Raw genomic sequence first — 18,245 nt, forward strand, 5'->3', positions numbered from 1 at the left:
TCCACAAATTAACTTCTAACAAGGCACACCTGTTAATTGAAAAGCTGGTTGAGAGAATGCCAATAGTGTGCAAAGCTGTCATCAAGGCAAAGAAGGGCTTTTTGAAGAATCTCCAATATAAAATTCATTTTGATTTGTTTAACACTTTCTTGGTTACTACATGATTCCATATGTGATGTCTTCACTATTATTCTACATTGTAAAAAATAGTAAAAATAAAGAAAAACCCTTGAATGCATGGCGCTTGCATCGCCAGGGTTGTGGGTTCGTTTCCCACGGGGGGCCAGTATGAAAATGTATGCACTCACTAACTGTAAATTGCTCTGGATAAGAGCATCTGCTAAATGACTAAAATTTAAAAAATTTAAAAATGAATGAGTAGTTGTGTCCGAACATTTGACTGGTAGTGTACATTTTTTCAACAACAGTTTATTGTCAATAATATCAAAGGCTTCACTGAAATCTAACAGTACAGCTCCCACAATCTTCTTATTATCAATTTCTTTCAACCAATAATCAGTCATTTGTGTAAGTGCAGGACATGTTGAGTGCCCTTCTCTATAAGCATGCTAAAAGTCTGTTGTTAATTAGTTTACAGAGAAATAGCATTGTCTTTGGTCAAACACAATTTTTTCCAACAGTTTGCTAAGAGCTGGCAACAAGCTGATAGGTCTGCTTTTAGAACCATTAAAGGCCGCTTTGCCACTCTTGGGTAGAGGAATTACTTTGGCTTCCTTCCAGGCCTGAGGACAAAGACTTTCCTCTAGGCTCAGATTAAAGATATGACAGATAGGAGTGGCTATAGAGTCAGCTACGATGCTCAGTAGCTTTCCATCTGTTGTCAATGCCAGGAGGTTTGTCATTATTGATTGATAACAATAATTCTTCCACCTCTCCCACACTAACTTTACAATCTTCAAACTTGCAATGCTTTTCTTTCATTATTAGTTTTTATATGCATGAATATGATGGCTCACTGTTCGTTGTTGGCATTTCCTTCCTAAGTTTGCCCACTTTGCCATTGAAGTAATCATTAAAATAATTGGCAACATCAAATGTTTTTGTGATGAATAAGCCATCTGATTCGATGAAAGATGGAGTTGAATTTGTCTTTCTGCCCGTAATTTCATTTAAAGTACTTCAATGTTGTTGTTTTTTACATCATTCTTTATATCATTGATCTTGGTTTCATAATACAGTTTATTTTAATTTTTGTTGAGTTTAGTCACATAATTTCTCGATCTGCAGTTAGTCAGCCAGTCAGATGTGCAGCCAGACTTATTAGCCACTCCTTTTGCCCAATCTCTTTCAACCATACAGTTTTTAATTCCTCATCATTCCATGGAGCCTTAACAGTTCTAACAGTCAGTTTCTTAACAGGTGCATGTTTATCAATAATTGGAAGAAGAAATTTCATAAATTCATCAAGTGCAGCGTCTGGATGCTCCTTATTAATCACATCAGACCAACAAATATTTTTAACATCATCCACATAAGACTCTTATACACTATTTTAGGCCCAGCTTTTGAAACTTTGGATTTCACTGCATCCAATGGGTACGGATTCAGCTTTAGAACAAAGTTCTAGAGTATTAGTAAAAATGTGATTGATACATGTGGATGATCTTGTTCCTGCAGTGTTTATAAATACCCTGGTAGGTGGAGTAATAACCTGAACCAGATTACAGGCACTGGTTACAGTGAGAAGCTTCCTCTTGAGTGGACAGCTTGATGAAAACCAGTCAATATTCATGTTCTTGGTCACCTCCCTGACCAAGGCCCTTCTCCCCCGATTGCTCAGTTTTGCCAGGCTGACAGTTCTAGGGAGAGTCTTGGTGGTTCCAAACTTCTTCAATTTTAGAATGTGTTCTTGGGGACCTTCGATGCTGCAGAAATGTTTTGGTACCCTTCCCCAGATCTGTGCCTCGACACAATCCTGTCTCTGAGCTCTACGGCCAATTCCTTCGACCTCATGGCTTGGTTTTTGCTCTGACATATACTGTCAACTGTGGGACCTTTATATAGACAGGCCTTCCCAAATAATTTCCAATCAATTGAATTTACCACAGGTAAAATTTATTGACCCATGCTTAACCCATGTCTTAACATATGCCCTCAGTAGCAATGAAATGTAAGCATTTTAAATACTGTAAAGTTGTTTTCTACAAACAAATGTCCGTTATTATAATTTCTAATGCAGCGCAGACACGTCTTCAGTGTTCTGTACTCTGGTAGACACTCTCTCAGACACATTACAGTATGCAGGGGTGGACAGGCCATCTGGCATGTCTGGCAAATGCCATATGGGCTGTTCCATTTTTAGCCCAGTGGGCCTGTCTAACTTATTTTATTTTTGTTGCAAAAATTATAATTATTTGGCAATAATGGGGGCCTCAAGGAAAAAAAATTGGCAGGTGTCGGGGCCTCAAGGAAAAAAATTGGCCGATGTGTTAGAAATTCCAGGGCCGATTTCCGAATTATGTCATGCAATAAAATGCAAATTAATTACTTAAAAATCATACAATGTGATTTTCTGGATTTTTGTTTTAGATTCCGTCTCTCACAGTTGAAGTGTACCTATGATAAAAATTACAGACCTCTACATGCTTTGTAAGTAGGAAAACCTGCAAAATCGGCAGTGTATCAAATACTTGTTCTCCCCACTGTACATACTATACATACATACATACTACAGTAGAAACGACAACACGATATACAGAAAATAAGGCACGTACTTTGATATGAACACAAACATGTCCAAAGGTATTATTTGTAAGGAAAACAACAATGCAATAATGCAAGCGCCAGCCAGAAAATGTGCCATTTCTTGGAAGACCGCGCAAATGTCTGCATACTTGATGTGCTGAAAAAATGGGGAAGGGCTTTCCTCAAAGATGGAAGTTTGTCTGGCTCAGTAAAGCCTCAAACATAAATTGTCCACAACACTGAAATTGGCTATTAATGAGGAGGCGGAACACACTTAAATTCAAACTGTTGTTAGAAAATACAACTTGTTAGAAAATAATTTGAAATTGACAAGTTGAAACATAGTGTTAACTGTCCTATTGCATAACAATCACATTTTGGAACAATGAGTGCATTCTGACATCACGTGCATAAAACAACTCACGGTGGGGCGACCGTTAGAGACATTTGGAACTCACGTGTGAAAAGGTTCCTATTCCCTCTGTAGTAATGAAATGTAAGCATTTTTAATACTGTAAAGGTGTTTTCTACAAACAAATGTCTGTTATTATAATGTCTAATGCAGCGCAGACATGTCTTCAGAGGAGTTCATTACAAAAGGGTCAGTCTAACTCCCTGCAATATATAAACACATACTGTATCTGCCGTACTGTAACTGCCGTTCTGCTGCCAACAAAGCTGACTTCATCCCCGCCTATGCTAACCTCCAGTCCCTCGACTTCCTGGCGCTGACGGAAACATGGATTACCACTGAAAACACTGCTACTCCTACTGCTCTCTCCTCGTCTGACCATGTGTTCTCGCATACCCCGAGAACATCTGGTCAGAGAGGTGGTGGCACAGGAATCCTCATCTCTCCCAAGTGGACATTCTCAATTTTTCCCCTAACCCACCTGTCTATCTCCTCATTTGAATTCCATGCTGTCACAGTCACTAGCCCATTTAAGCTTAATATCCTTGTCATCTATCGCCCTCCAGGTTCCCTTGGAGAGTTCATCAATGAGCTTGACGCCTTGATAAGTTCCTTTCCTGAGGATGGCTCACCCCTCACAGTTTTGGGGGATTTCAACCTCCCTATGTCCACATTTGACTCATTTCTCTCTGCCTCCTTCTTTCCACTCCTCTCCTCTTTTGACCTCACCCTCTCACCGTCCCCCCCTACTCACAAGGCAGGCAATACGCTTGACCTCATCTTTACTAGATGCTGCTCTTCTACTAATCTCACTGCAACTCCCCTCCATGTCTCCGACCACTACTTTGTTTCCTTTTCTCTCTCGCTCTCCTCCAACACTACTCACTCTGCCCCTACACAGATGGTAATGCGCCGCCGCAACCTTCGCTCTCTCTCTCCCACTACTCTCTCCTCTTCCATCCTATCATCTCTTCCCTCTGCTCAATCCTTCTCCCTCCAATCTCCTGATTCTGCCTCCTCAACCCTCCTCTCCTCCCTTTCTGCATCCTTTGACTCTCTGTGTCCCCTATCCTCCCGGCCGGCTCGGTCCTCCCCTCCAGCTCCGTGGCTTGATGACTCATTGCGAGCTCACAGAACAGAGCTCCGGGCAGCGGAGCGGAAATGGAAGAAAACTAAACTCCCTGCCGACCTGGCATCTTTTCACTCCCTCCTCTCTACATTTTCTTCATCTGTTTCTGCTGCTAAGGCCACTTTCTACCACTCTAAATTCCAAGCATCTGCCTCTAACCCTAGGAAGCTCTTTGCCACATTTTCCTCCCTCCTGAATCCCCCCCCCCCCCCCCCCCCCCCCCCTCCTCTCTCTCTGTGGATGACTTCGTCAACCACTTTGAAAAGAAGGTTGACGACATCCGATCCTCGTTTGTTAAGTCTAATGACACTGCTGGTCCTACTCACACTGCCCTACCCTATGCTTTGACTTCTTTCTCCCCTCTCTCTCCAGATAAAATCCTGCGACTTGTGACTGCAGGCCGCCCAACAACCTGCCCGCTTGACCCCATCCCCTACTCTCTTCTCCAGACCATCTCCGGTGACCTTCTCCCCTACCTCACCTCGCTGATCAACTCATCCTTGACCGCTGGCCATGTCCCTTCCGTCTTCAAGAGAGCGAGAGTTGCTCCCCTTCTCAAAAAACCAACACTCGATCCCACTGATGTCAACAACTACAGACCAGTATCCCTTCTTTCTTTTCTTTCCAAAACTATTGAGCGTGCCGTCTTTAGCCAACTCTCTTGCTATCTCTCTCAGAATGACCTTCTTGATCCAAACCAGTCAGGTTTCAGGACTGGTCATTCAACTGAGACTGCTCTTCTCTGTGTCACGGAGGCTCTCCGCACTGCTAAAGCTAACTCTCTCTCCTCTGCTCTTGTCCTTCTAGACCTGTCTGCTGCCTTTGATACTGTGAACCATCAGATCCTCCTCTCCACCCTCTCCGAGCTGGGCATCTCCGGCGCGGCTCACTCCTGGATTGCGTCCTACCTGACCGGTCGCTCCTACCAAGTGGCGTGGCGAGAAGCTGTCTCCGCACCACGTGCTCTCACCACTGGTGTCCCCCAGGGCTCAGTTCTAGGCCCTCTCCTTTTCTCCCTATACACCAAGTCACTTGGCTCTGTCATATCCTCACATGGCCTCTCCTATCATTGCTACGCTGACGATACACAACTAATCTTCTCCTTTCCCCCTTCTGATAACCAGGTGGCGAATCGCATCTCTGCATGTCTGGCAGACATATCAGTATGGATGACGGATCACCACCTCAAGCTGAACCCTGGCAAGACGGAGCTGCTCTTCCTCCCGGGGAAGGACTGCCCGTTCCATGATCTCGCCATCACGGTTGACAACTCCGTTGTGTCCTCCTCCCAGAGTGCGAAGAGCCTTGGCGTGACCCTGGACAACACCCTGTCGTTCTCCGCTAACATCAAGGCAGTGACCCGCTCCTGCAGGTTCATGCTCTACAACATTCGGAGAGTACGACCCTGCCTTACACAGGAAGCGGCACAGGTCCTAATCCAGGCACTTGTCATCTCCCGTCTGGATTACTGCAACTCGCTGTTGGCTGGCCTCCCTGCCTGTGCCATTAAACCCCTACAACTCATCCAGAATGCCGCAGCCCGTCTGGTGTTCAACCTTCCCAAGTTCTCTCACGTCACCCCCCTCCTCCGCACACTCCACTGGCTTCCAGTTGAAGCTCGCATCCGTTACAAGACCATGGTGCTTGCCTATGGAGCAGTGAGGGGAACGGCACCTCTGTACCTTCGGGCTCTGATCAGTCCCTACACCCAAACGAGGGCATTGCGTTCATCCACCTCTGGCCTGCTGGCTCCCCTTCCTCTGCGGAAGCATAGTTCCCGCTCAGCCCAGTCAAAACTGTTCGCTGCTCTGGCACCCCAATGGTGGAACAAGCTCCCTCACGACGCCAGGACAGCGGAGTCACTCACCACCTTCCGGAGACATTTGAAACCCCACCTCTTTAAGGAATACCTGGGATTGGATAAAGTAATCCTTCTACCCCCCCCCCCCCCCCCCCCCCCCCCCCCAAAAAAAATATTGTAAAGTGGTTATCCCACTGGCTATAGGGTGAACGCACCAATTTGTGAGTCGCGTCTGCTAAATGACGTAAATGTGCCCTTGAGCAAGGCACTTAACCCTAATTGCTCCTGTAAGTCGCTCTGGATAAGAGCGTCTGCTAAATGACTAAAATGTAAATGTAAAATGTATCTAGTATTAGAATTCTTGCCTTTTGCTGCTTTACTATTTTTCCACATATGCTTCTCCTCTCCTCTCCTCTCCTCTCCTCTCCTCTCCTCTCCTCTCCTCTCCTCTCCTCTCCTCTCCTCTCCTCTCCTCCTGTCATCACATATTACTAATGGTCTGTTCTGTGGTAAGGGAACATCTCCTTGGTCCTCCCCCGGCTCTGGGCAGTTTCTTCAGTAGTGACTCGCGGAATTTAGTGCACATCAAGAAGTAGATGACTGGGTCCAGGCACACGTTGAGCGCCGACAGGAAGAGGGTGACCTCCTTCGCCTGGAACAGCATATAACGGCTGTGCCAGCTGAAGCCGGAGCCGGGTAACTGGCTTTGGGTGTAGGTGACGCGGCAGATGTGGTAGGGCACGAAACAGATGAAGAACACGGCCAGGAGGCTGAAGATGCTGCAGTTGGACTTGCTGTACACCCTGCTGTCGTCCTGGCGCACGCGGCGGTGCGACTTGTAGAAGTGGCGGGCGATGGAAGAGTAGCAGAAGGCTAGCACCAGTACGGTGACCCAGAACAGGGCCACGTTGAAATACGAGGACACCTTGTGCCACTGCTGACCCAGGGGGGTCTTTAGCTGCACACAGTGCCTGGAGCTCTCCTCATCCGCAGGCTTGCTGGTGAGCACGACATTGGGGAGTACAGAGAGTAGCAGCAGACTCCACGTCAGCAGGGCCAGGACCCGGGTGAACCCCACTCGCTGCAGGAGGTGCGTGCAGGACGATGAGTGTCCTACGACCTTGACGTAGCGCTCCAGGCTGATGAGGCCCATTAAGATGATGCCCACGTACATGGAGGAGTAGAAGAGCACGGCGCTGTAGCGGCAAACGGCCACGCGAACGTGCCAGCCGCCCAGGCCGAGCTCGCTGGCCACACGCCAGGGGAAGGTGAGCAGCATCAGCAGGTCAGCCACTACCATGTTTTTCAAGTAGACCACCATGCCTGAGTCGCTGGGCACCCGGAAGAAGATCCAGGCAGCCAAGCTGTTGAGAGCCAAGCCCACGCCACCGATCAGCACATAGAGAACTGGGAGCACCTGGTGGGGAGAAGCAGGATGAGAGTCTGGCTGGAGGATAAGAATAGAGAGGTGGTTGATGCATGAGAATAAGATAAAGCAAGCACATTTGTTGAAGAAGCTTATGCTTAGAAAAAAAAGTGTTTGAAAAGGGTTATTCAGCTGTCCCCATCGGAGAGCCCTTTTTGGTTCCATGTAGAACCCTTTTGGGTTCCATGTATAACATAGAACCAAAAAGGGTTCTACTTGGAACCAAAAAGGGTTCTACCTGGAAGGGTTATCCTATGGGGACAGCTAGATGGGTTCTCTAAGAGTGTATGCATGCCTATACAGTACAAACATTTAAGTGTACGTGTAGCTATCAGTCATTCATATAGTTTTCTTGCACGTAACGTTAGCTTTTTAAAGCAATAGCTGTTTTCTTTGAGCCCGAGCCTCATCGCAGATATGAGAAAAGGAAACAAAAAGAGATCAGACATCAGTTCAACATCTAGTTTTGATTTACATTTGGTTGAGTTTTCAACTAACGTGAATTCAACATGAAAACAACAAAATATGTCACCATTTAGGTTAAAAGCTGGGTAAAAAAAAAGAGGAAATGCCCTTACGTTGATGACTTTTGCAAATCCAATCAGTTTCTACGTTGATTCACCTTCATCACATAGATTTTTGGTGTTTAAATTATGTGGAAACAATGTTAATTCAACCAGTTTTTGCCTAGTGGGAGGTAATCAACCACATACCCCTGCCCTGCCACTCCACATTTCACAACATTTAACATTTTCTATGTGAAAACTAAAAACGTTTGCCTTACATTAGATTAAGGCATCCACTTACCTGACAAATTTGTGCCATGACGATTAGCAAAGCCCACTTGTCAGTATAGACTGACATGTAAACCAAGATAATTTGGACTTGCGGTGGATAGGAGTGGGGGTGGGTAACAGCCTATAATGTCTTATAATGAGTCTTATAATATGTTATGTCCCAATGTTTCAACTTTTCATCTTATATTATAACTGGTATTATTGTTGGTATTTAGTCAGGATCATTATGAGATTATTATGAGACAGCATATAATAATAGGCTTAGGGTGTTATCAAATATTTTCATTTTCAATATCTAAATAATTTCATTGCATTCTTGTGTGGTATGAACATAAAAGCACAGGTGCCTTATGTTATGACATCCTCAGTGCTGTACCTGGTGAGTGAACACGCTGCCGAAGTCTGTTGTCTGATTGGACGGGCCAGTGATCCAGTTGCCGGCCATGCCTGAGAGAGACAGTGTTTATTTCAACATACATACATAACGTATAGTCTCGTAAAATGCTGTCACTAGAATATGGTTACAGATGTGCCTCTTTAGTGCAGAGAAAGTCAATAGCCGTAAATATGGATGACTGGTGGTCAAAGCAAATTTACAAATCATAGGTACAAAATGTTTACATTCTGTAGCATTTGTACAACTTGACCCAAGTATAAACTTATGAACTGCTGAATCCTACTCGTTTTTTGTGTTTGTTTTTTAAAATACATAAAACTTAGAACAATAGGCTTAGTAAGAATGATTCAGCCAAGTTATTCAGCCCACACAGAAGCCTCTTTTACACCCTGCACCAACATGTGTTTCGGGATCTGAACAATATGATCCAATCCATATAGATCCTATTAAATTACTAAAGGGGCTATGTCATAACCATCATAACCAAGTTCCAGAATGTGGTGAAAATGGCAGCCATATTGGTCAAGGAGAAATCCAAACCAGTCTAATTGGAATGAATGGCAGCAGAGGAATAAAATAGTCATATAATTATAAATACAGTTTATATGGGTTTTATACACATTTTCTGTATAAATAGCCTCTAAAATATATGTATACAGACCATAAATGTCTACATGTTTTATTTATTGGGAAGCGGGGAGTGCTATTATATGATACAATATCAGTACCGGTACTTGTTGCATTTACAACTTGTCTAAGTCCTATCATCAACTGATTTCAGCCAGTGTATGGCTGTGGATTGAATGCATTGTTTGAATGGAATGATGGCATATTGCCAGTTAATTTGAACAATTCATGGAATAATTCCTCTAAAGCTGTCTGGCTAGCTAGCTAGCTAGCTAACAAACATGTATTCTTTAAATGCATTAATGTACACAATATCTTATCACAGCACTGGCAAACCATGGTTGATCAACTCCCTGACCAAAATGGCTGACCTTTATCACATCAGAAGGTTCATGTCCATTGTAGTATTCTAATTCCTAATTCTATGATCCAATCACTATCTGATCAAGGTTTGTCGCATCTACACATTGTATTAAAATGTGTGTCTTATCCGTTCAATGTGTCCGCATTGTGACCAGATTGGCTGATGTCTCCCTGTATGCAAATTAATTAAGAATTCTTTATTTTAAGAAAATTACTGATGCCATAAGTCAATAGCGGTACCTGTCAATGATTTTAGATGCCGGTATAACGATGATTTAAATGGTTTGACCATCCAGATTAGTTTGCACTTGATTCATATCCAGACACAATGCGTGCCTGACAAGCTCCGGAGGTGGCTAGGAAGATCTGATCAAAATCAGATCACAATGTGTATTTTAATCGTCTACACCTGTCTAAAAATGTGGACACAAGCAGAATGAAGACAATATCAGGACAAAGGGGGCATGTTAGCACCAGGTATAAATGGGGCTATAGATGAGTAAAACTATGTGAAACAAAGATAAAACATTCTGCACAGTGTCTGTGTGTAATGTTAACGTACAAGGGAACAATCAACACATTCCTTTTTTGCATTTAGCTATGTATCAATTAGCACCTGCATACCTCTGTCATATATACATCAAAGTTATGTGGAATAGTACACATAGACATATCTCCACAAACTATTATCTACAGTAGCTTCTTCTATACAAATAGAAAGGCAGTTCCTATATAATTGTTTAAGTAGTCTGATACAGACTAACCTTCAGCAAGCAGGACAGAGATTCTCTGAGGGGAGAAGTGGTGGAGGTCTCTACCTCCTGGCTGTGTGATGAGGGGACACGGCTCCTGTCCTGTTGGATGGTAGAATATCTCTGTCTGTCTGTCTCTGGGTGGATCTCCCTCACTGCTGACAACACAGGATGCTACTCAGACCTTCCACTGATGTTCCAACAGCGGCCTTGTGTTCAACAGTCTCAAGGGTTACCTTTACAGTCAGACAAATACACACACTAAGTTTTCTCTGTGATGCTCAGGCTTTATTGTCCCCTGTCTCTCTCTCGCTCTCTCTTTCTCTCTCACTCCCCCCCTCTCTGTGCACGTGTCCTCCTCCCACACAGATCCTTCATGAGAATTGGAGGAAGTCAGCGGTGGTGGATTGGGGGGGGGGGGGTATTGGGTTTCCGGTGCAGAGATTCTGTATGATTCTGTATTCCCATTTTCACATTTACATTTGAGTCATTTAGTGAAGTTTAGTGGGGGAAATCAATAACATACCACAATAACTGCAAGAGGACCTTTCTTAGAAATATCTTTCTTAGAAAATATCAGCAGAATCAGTACCAGGAAGAAAAAAAACAAGTGCTGGTGTGAGTGCAACAAAGATGTAAAATGTTTCTCTTCACATTCACCGCCTGACACTTTAACACTTCACCTACTAAGGAGAATGATGAACTAGTGTGGAGGTGAGTCAAGTCTCACCTGGGCTGGCGCCAGAACGAATCAGTTGGATGGGCATTTGATTTCCATAGGGGGGCACTTTTTATTTATTTATATGTATGAGTGTTATATTAAAGACCATAGGTGGCGCGTGAGTTTCAAGTTTGGGGAAGCTTACAATTTATCATACCATTTCTACCGATCTGCGTGCCAGTTATGATAATTTTTATATGCACATTTTTATGAAACAGTTTCATTTCAATAATAACGTTTTCGTGTCTCAAAATCATTGTCATGTGGTTAGTCATAGAAATCTGAATTAAAATGAAATCAATTGAAAAGTTAAATTCAACTAATGCGAGAGCACTAGCCTCTGCTCAGTTCGACCTCCCACACTCACAGCCAACCTCCCTTAGACGTTCTAATTGGAAAGCGATCTACTAACGATATACCTCTCTCAGGCCGACATCGGTGAGATGTATGTGTGCTATCTGGGTTTATGGACACATTGATACGCCGTGATCCATTGGTGGCTAAAGACTTGAGCACATGGAACTCAGAGATAGCCTAGCCTAAAGGCCAGTGCAGCAGTAGGCCTATAACTTCCATCATCAACTAAATAAAATACATAGGCCTAAAAGCCGACAAATAAAAACAGTAGAAAATATCCTGATGAAAGGGAAGGGTTAGCTAAAAGGGTTAAGGTTAGCGTTAGGGGAAAGGTTAGCTAACATGCTAAGTAGTTGCTAAGTAGCTAGAAAGTAGTAAATAGTTTCAAAGTTGCTAATGAACTAGAATGCTAAAGTCCATGATGAGATTCGACCACACAACCTTTGGTTAGCATTATACACCTACCGTCTACACCAACCAACCACCCGCCCTACCTCCTTTCGTTTTTGCCTTACATAAGCTTCTATCTTATGTAACCATACCATACATAACATATCATCCCAATTTGAGTGTCCGGGATTTACATTTACTATGTTACGTATAGCCTATGAGACCAGTTTGTCCATGCGCACTAGATGGTGGGCCAAAGCCAAAAAACGTGAAGTTTGTCAATCCCCTTTGAGGGAGGAGCTGATTTTTTGTAATGACAGTAAAACATTTTTATGATGTCTATGAAATTTGTTGGCACCTTCAATTCTTGAACATTTTCTCATAAAAAGTATATTTCAACACTGTCTGCTCAGGCAAATTTGTGCACTGCTAAACATGGAACCAATCAGAACTCCTGTACATACCCCTCATTATGAAGGCAGCCAATGGCCTGCTTCTACCTATGATGTAAACACAGCCTCCTGTGAAAACGCGAGCTGCTGTCTGATGAAGAGGAACATATATGCAGTGCATTCGGAAAGTATTCAGACCCCTTTACTTTTTCCACATTTTGTTACGTTACAGCCCATTCAAAAATGCAATCGTTTTTTTCCCCTTCATCAATCTACACACAATACCCCATAATGACAAAGCAAAAACAGGTTTTTAGAAATGTTGGCATATTTATTTAAAAGAATATCACATTTACATACACTATAAATCAAAAGTTAGGACACACCTACTCATTCAAGGGTTTCTCTTTATTTTTACTATTTTTTACTATTTTTTACATTCTAGAATAATAGTGAAGACATCTCAACTATGAAATAACACATATGGAATCATGTAGTAACCAAAAAAGTGTTAAACAAATCAAAATATATTTTATATTTGAGACTCTTCAAATAGCCACCCTTTGCCTTGATGACAGCTTTGCACACTCTTGGCATTCTCTCAACCAGATTCATGAGGTAGTCACCTGGAATGCATTTCAATTAATAGGTGTGCTTTGTTAAAAGTTAATTTGTGGAATTTCTTTCCTTCTTAATGCGTTTGAGCCAATCAGTTGTGTGACAAGGTAGGGATGGTCTACAGAAGATAGCCCATATTATGGCAAGAACAGCTCAAATAACCAAAGAGAAACAACAGTTCATCATTACTTTAAGACATGAAGGTCAGTCAATCCGGACAATTTCAAGAACTCATTAGAGTTAACTGCACCTCAGATTGCAGCCCAAATAAATGCTTCACAGAGTTCAAGTAACATACATCTCAACATCAACTGTTCAGAGGAGACTGTGTGAATCAGGCCATCGTGGTAGAATTGCTGCAAAGAAACCACTACTAAAGGACGCCAATAAGAAGAAGAGACTTGCTTGAGCCAAGAAACACGAGCAATGGAAATTAGACCGGTGGAAATCTGTCCTTTGGTCTGATGAGTCCAAATGTGAGATTTTTGGTTCCAACCTCGATCTCTTTGTGAGACACAGAGTAGGTAAACAGATGATCTCCGCATGTGTGGTTCCCACCGTGAAGCATGGAGGAGGAGGTGTGATGGTGCTTTGCTGGTGACAGTGTCTGTGATTTATTTAGAATTCAAGGCACACTTAACCAGCATGGTTACCACAGCATTCTGCAGCGATATGCCATCCCATCTGGTTTGCGCTTAGTGGGACTATCATTTGTTTTTCAACAGGACAATGACCCAACACACCTCCAGACTGTGTAAGGGCTATTTGACCAAGGAGAGTGATTGCATGCTGCATCACATGACCTGGCCTTCGTAATCACCCGACCTCAACTCAATTGAGATGGTTTGGGATGAGTTGGACCGCAGGGGTGAAGGTGCTTGTCCTATGTCTTTAAATATGGATGTGGTACACTTCCGGTGAAATGGCCTGACGAAGATCCTTGCAGGATCAAAACGTTGTTTGTTTGTGAATAAAGGTACGTAATGGAGCTTATAAGTGTGCGGGCTCTATTTATACCAACTTTTTTCAGCCCTGCACCCCACTAACGGATGTGCGTTTGATCACACTTGACTAAATGAATAGACTATTACATTAATATAATTAACTAAATGTTAATTAAACAAAATATATATACAGTTGAAGTCGGAAGTTTACATACACTTAGGTTGGAGTCATTAAAACTCATTATTCAACCACTACACACATTTCTTGTTAACAAACTATAATTTTGGCAACTTTGTGCATGACACAAGTAATTTTTCCAACAATTGTGAACAGACAGATTATTTCACTTATAATTCACTGTATCACAATTCCAGTGGGTCAGAAGTTTACATACACTGAGTTGACGGTGCCTTTAAACAGCTTGGAAAATTCCAGAAAATGATGTCATGGCTTTAGAAGCTTCTGATAGGCTAAATGACATCATTTGAGTCAATTGGAGGTGTACCTGTGGATGTATTTCAAGGCCTACCTTCAAACTCTTTGCTTGACATCATGGGAAAATCAGAAGAAATCAGCCAAAAAAGTATGTAGACCTCCACAAGTCTGGTTCATCCTTGGGAGCAATTTCCAAACGCCTGAAGGTACCACGTTCATCTGTACAAACAATAGTACGCAAGTATAAACACCATGGGACCACGCAGCCATCATACCGCTCAGGAAGGAGGCGCGTTCAGTCTCCTAGAGATGAACGTACCTTGGTGCGAAAAGTGCAAATCAATCCCAGAACAACAGCAAAGGACCTTGTGAAGATGCTGGAGGAAACAGGTACAAAAGTATCTATATCCACAGTAAAACGAGTCCTATATCGACATAACCTGAAAGGCCGCTCAGCAAGGAAGAAGCCACTGCTCCAAAACCGCCATAAAAAAGCCAGACTACGGTTTGCAACTGCACATGGGGACAAAGATCGTACTTTTTGGGAGAAATGTCCTCTGGTCTGATGAAACAAAAATCGAACATCGTTATGTTTGGAGGAAAAAGGGGGTACTTGCAAGCCGAAGAACACCATCCTAACCGTGAAGCACGGGGGTGGCAGCATCATGCTGTGGGGGTGCTTTGCTGCAGGAGGGACTGGTGCACTTCACAAAATAGATGGCAACATGAGGAAGGAAAATTATGTGGATATATTGAAGCAACATCTTAAGACATCAGTCAGGAAGTTAAAGCTTGGTCGCAAATGGGTCTTCCAAATGGACAATGACCCCAAGCATACTTCCAAAGTTGTGGCAAAATGGCTTAAGGACAACAAAGTCAAGGTATTGGAGTGGCCATCACAAACCCTGACCTCAATCCTATATAAAATGTGTGGGCAGAACTGAAAAAGCGTGTGTGAGCAAGGAGGCCTACAAACCTGACTCAGTTACACCAGCTCTGTCAGGAGGAATGGGCCAAAATACACCCAACTTATTGTCGGAAGCTTGTGGAAGGCTACCCAAAACGTTTGACCCAAGTTAAACAATTTAAAGGCAATGCTACCAAATACTAACTCAGTGTATGTAAACTTCTGACCCACTGGGAATGTGATTAAATAAATAAAAGCTGAAATAAATCATTCTCTCTACTATTATTCTGACATTTCACATTCTTAAAGTAAAGTGGTGATCCTAACTGACCTAAGACAGGGAATTTTTACTAGGAGTAAATGTCAGGAATTGTGAAAAACTGAGTTTAAATGTTTTTGGCTAAGGTGTATGTAAACTTCCAACTTCAACTGTAAGATCACAGCTTCACTTAAAATGCACTATTGTTTAGCAGTACACACTATGTGCCTAATAAATAATGTTTGCAATATAATAAGGTATACATACTGTCAACAGTAAGAGTGGCAACTAGCAAGCAAAGTGTAGAGACTGCTATCTGAATGGTATCATCTAGGTATATAAAACTTAAAGATGTTATTTTGAAATCCCTCCAAAATAGCTTCTCCCCATCTACCTCCATCTTCTTCTAAATCTGCCTTTTTTGTCTCCCTGTTTCGCTCTGTTAGCTTATCAAAACATAATAAAATCATTAAAAATCATTAAAATAAAAAAAGATATGCATCTCTATGCTATTTTATGATTTTCTCTTTAAAGTGCAAGTGTGGTTCTTAGTTCTTGAAACGCTGACTGGTGGTGACTATATGGCCGGAACCAATGTTTAGCGGTGGTAGAAGCTGCCTGTAGGCATAGATCTAGGATCAGCTAAACCTCCCCAATCCTGACCTCATCCATTAGGGGGAAATATGTAAAACTGACCTAAGTTCAGCATCTAGTAACTACAGTACTTCATTCGGGAGGCCCTTCCTTCCTGCTCCTAATTAGGTTCCTGGATGATGTCCTCAAGCTGGACTGACCTGTAAAACACATTCAGACACACAGTGAGTGAAAGGCAAAACACACACACACACACACACACACACACACACACATACACACACACCTTGTTTTTGCAGAATCTTGGCCCAAATATTATGCCAAGGATAGCATTGATTGTATGTGCTGCACAAAGAAGGGCCTGCAGTCCACTGGTTGCCATGAGAACAGAAAACAGCACTACGTTCCATTGAACAACGTTCCGTGGCTCCTCGCAGGCCGCCGGCCATAATGTTCTATCATACAGGTAGATGGGATCTCTACAAAGAAAAGTACGGTTAAACTAAATTGACATTCATAACACATAGAACTAGTGAACACAAGCTGTACAAAGTGTAGAAAATGATTACTGGTAATTGTTGTTCTGCTTTAGACCACACACACCACAGTTCTCGAAACTGCTTTTAAGGAATTGAGAACTCCCCCCCCCCCCCTCACACACACACACACTCACCCGGTTTTCTGTGGTTTGAGTGGCATCTCCCAGGCCAGACCTTGTGTGCTGTTGTGCAGACACAGTGGTCCCTGTACCAGTCCTGTGGCGCTCACTAGGCAGCAGAAGGCTGCAGCAGCCAGAGCCACGCAGGAACACCCCACTTGGCACAGCATCTGGCCACAAGAGGGCGGAAGATCCATACTTTTACAATTTGATAGAAAGGGGGCCTGGGGTGGTTGCAAGTGGATAGAACACATCTCTGGGACATCTCTGTAGTAGCACATGTAAACTGAAGTTGGCGTGGGTTCAATTCCGGCCCACTGACCTTCAATTCCGGCCCACTGAAATGCAAAAACTCTCTCCTAACTATTCCGTCTCTCTCTGTCTCTATCCAATAACCCATGAGAATTTGATAGAAAGGACAATGCGCTTCCAGACTAGTTCTAATTATTTCAGGATGTACACCACAACCCAGCAGGCAGGTCACATAGGTATACGGAAGACCGTTAAAACTAGTCAGAAAGAGGACATGAAGATGTAATGGTGGAGGTGGATCGGTGGGTGAACCACACTAGTTTGATTAGTAACCTCGCCCTAGCTAATGCGGTCCTGAGGTGCCCAGATTTGGATGAAAACAGGTGACAGCCTCACCTCTATCCTGTATGCACAGCGGCCTTCCCTAGAGCTGCCAATCACAAACCCCCGAGCCCCAATTAGAACCTTCAGAAAAACAGAAAAAGCTCAATGAAATGTACCATTGAAATAAGATTACATTTGTTTGAATGTTTCAGTGATGGTCAGAATATAATTTGTACATGGAATGCCTATTCAGTAGAATGCTACACATTCACTTCCCTCCAATAATTGATTTATTTATTACAGTATTATTGTCAACAATAGCAGCAACAACAACTTGCAAAAAATCCTAACACTGTGACTGACTCTAAATTTAGCTTAAAAACAGACAACAGACATATCAGACACATGACAATCCACCCTCAAACCACAATCTGCCTTTTTTTGGACAATGGGGTTTTTCAGGAATGAGTGTCATGATGACTGTCATGTCATGACCTTATTAGGACAACACATACATGAACGCACACTCGCACGCACACACACACAGCATTGTTGTCTCACCAGGAATCCAGAGGCCCACAGGCCTGTGCCCCACGTGGCCTCTCTGGTCACGTGACCATCCAACAGGTAGCATGCCTGAAGGTTTGGCAACAGCAACAGGCCATTGGCCAACATGCACACAATTGCCATGGGAACGAGGGACACACCCACACACCTGGAGCAGCTGGCGACACTCATCTCTGTGGTAGACGTCCGGCAAGGAGGATGAAGAGAAGAGAGTCAGAATAACTTCAGAGTAATTATTATCTGTATTATTATTTTTTCTTTAGAGTGCCACTGTTGCTTATTTTGTAGCTCTTGTAATACACAACAAACCTCTCACCTACAGAGAAGTTCTATTTCACTCAGAAAAACCGGTCTGAGATCAGTCAAGAGAATAAAAAAGGATATTAGCCAAGAAAATGACCACATAGTGATTATTA

At 43.1% G+C, this 18,245-nt stretch overlaps 2 protein-coding genes across 2 annotated transcripts; both read right to left on the reverse strand.

Annotated features, from left to right (window-relative positions):
• Positions 1-6,529: 6,529 nt before the first annotated feature.
• LOC311101602 (P2Y purinoceptor 14) lies at positions 6,530-8,716 on the reverse strand (the record flags this gene model as incomplete). The annotated part of the gene is made up of 2 exons (XM_084142731.1): positions 6,530-7,465; positions 8,648-8,716. The coding sequence occupies 2 exons, from the start codon at positions 8,714-8,716 to the stop codon at positions 6,530-6,532; spliced, it is 1,005 nt and encodes a 334-aa protein (XP_083998857.1).
• A 7,472-nt stretch (positions 8,717-16,188) lies between these two features.
• Positions 16,189-18,000, reverse strand: LOC311101476 (transmembrane 4 L6 family member 5; the record flags this gene model as incomplete). The annotated part of the gene is made up of 3 exons (XM_084142631.1): positions 16,189-16,228; positions 16,702-16,856; positions 17,824-18,000. 3 exons carry the CDS (start codon positions 17,998-18,000, stop codon positions 16,189-16,191), a joined length of 372 nt encoding a protein of 123 aa, XP_083998757.1.
• Between the last annotated feature and the right edge of the window lie 245 nt (positions 18,001-18,245).

This window comes from Coregonus lavaretus (assembly GCF_964263955.1).
Source record: "Coregonus lavaretus genome assembly, chromosome: 26".
NCBI lineage: Eukaryota > Metazoa > Chordata > Actinopteri > Salmoniformes > Salmonidae > Coregonus > Coregonus lavaretus.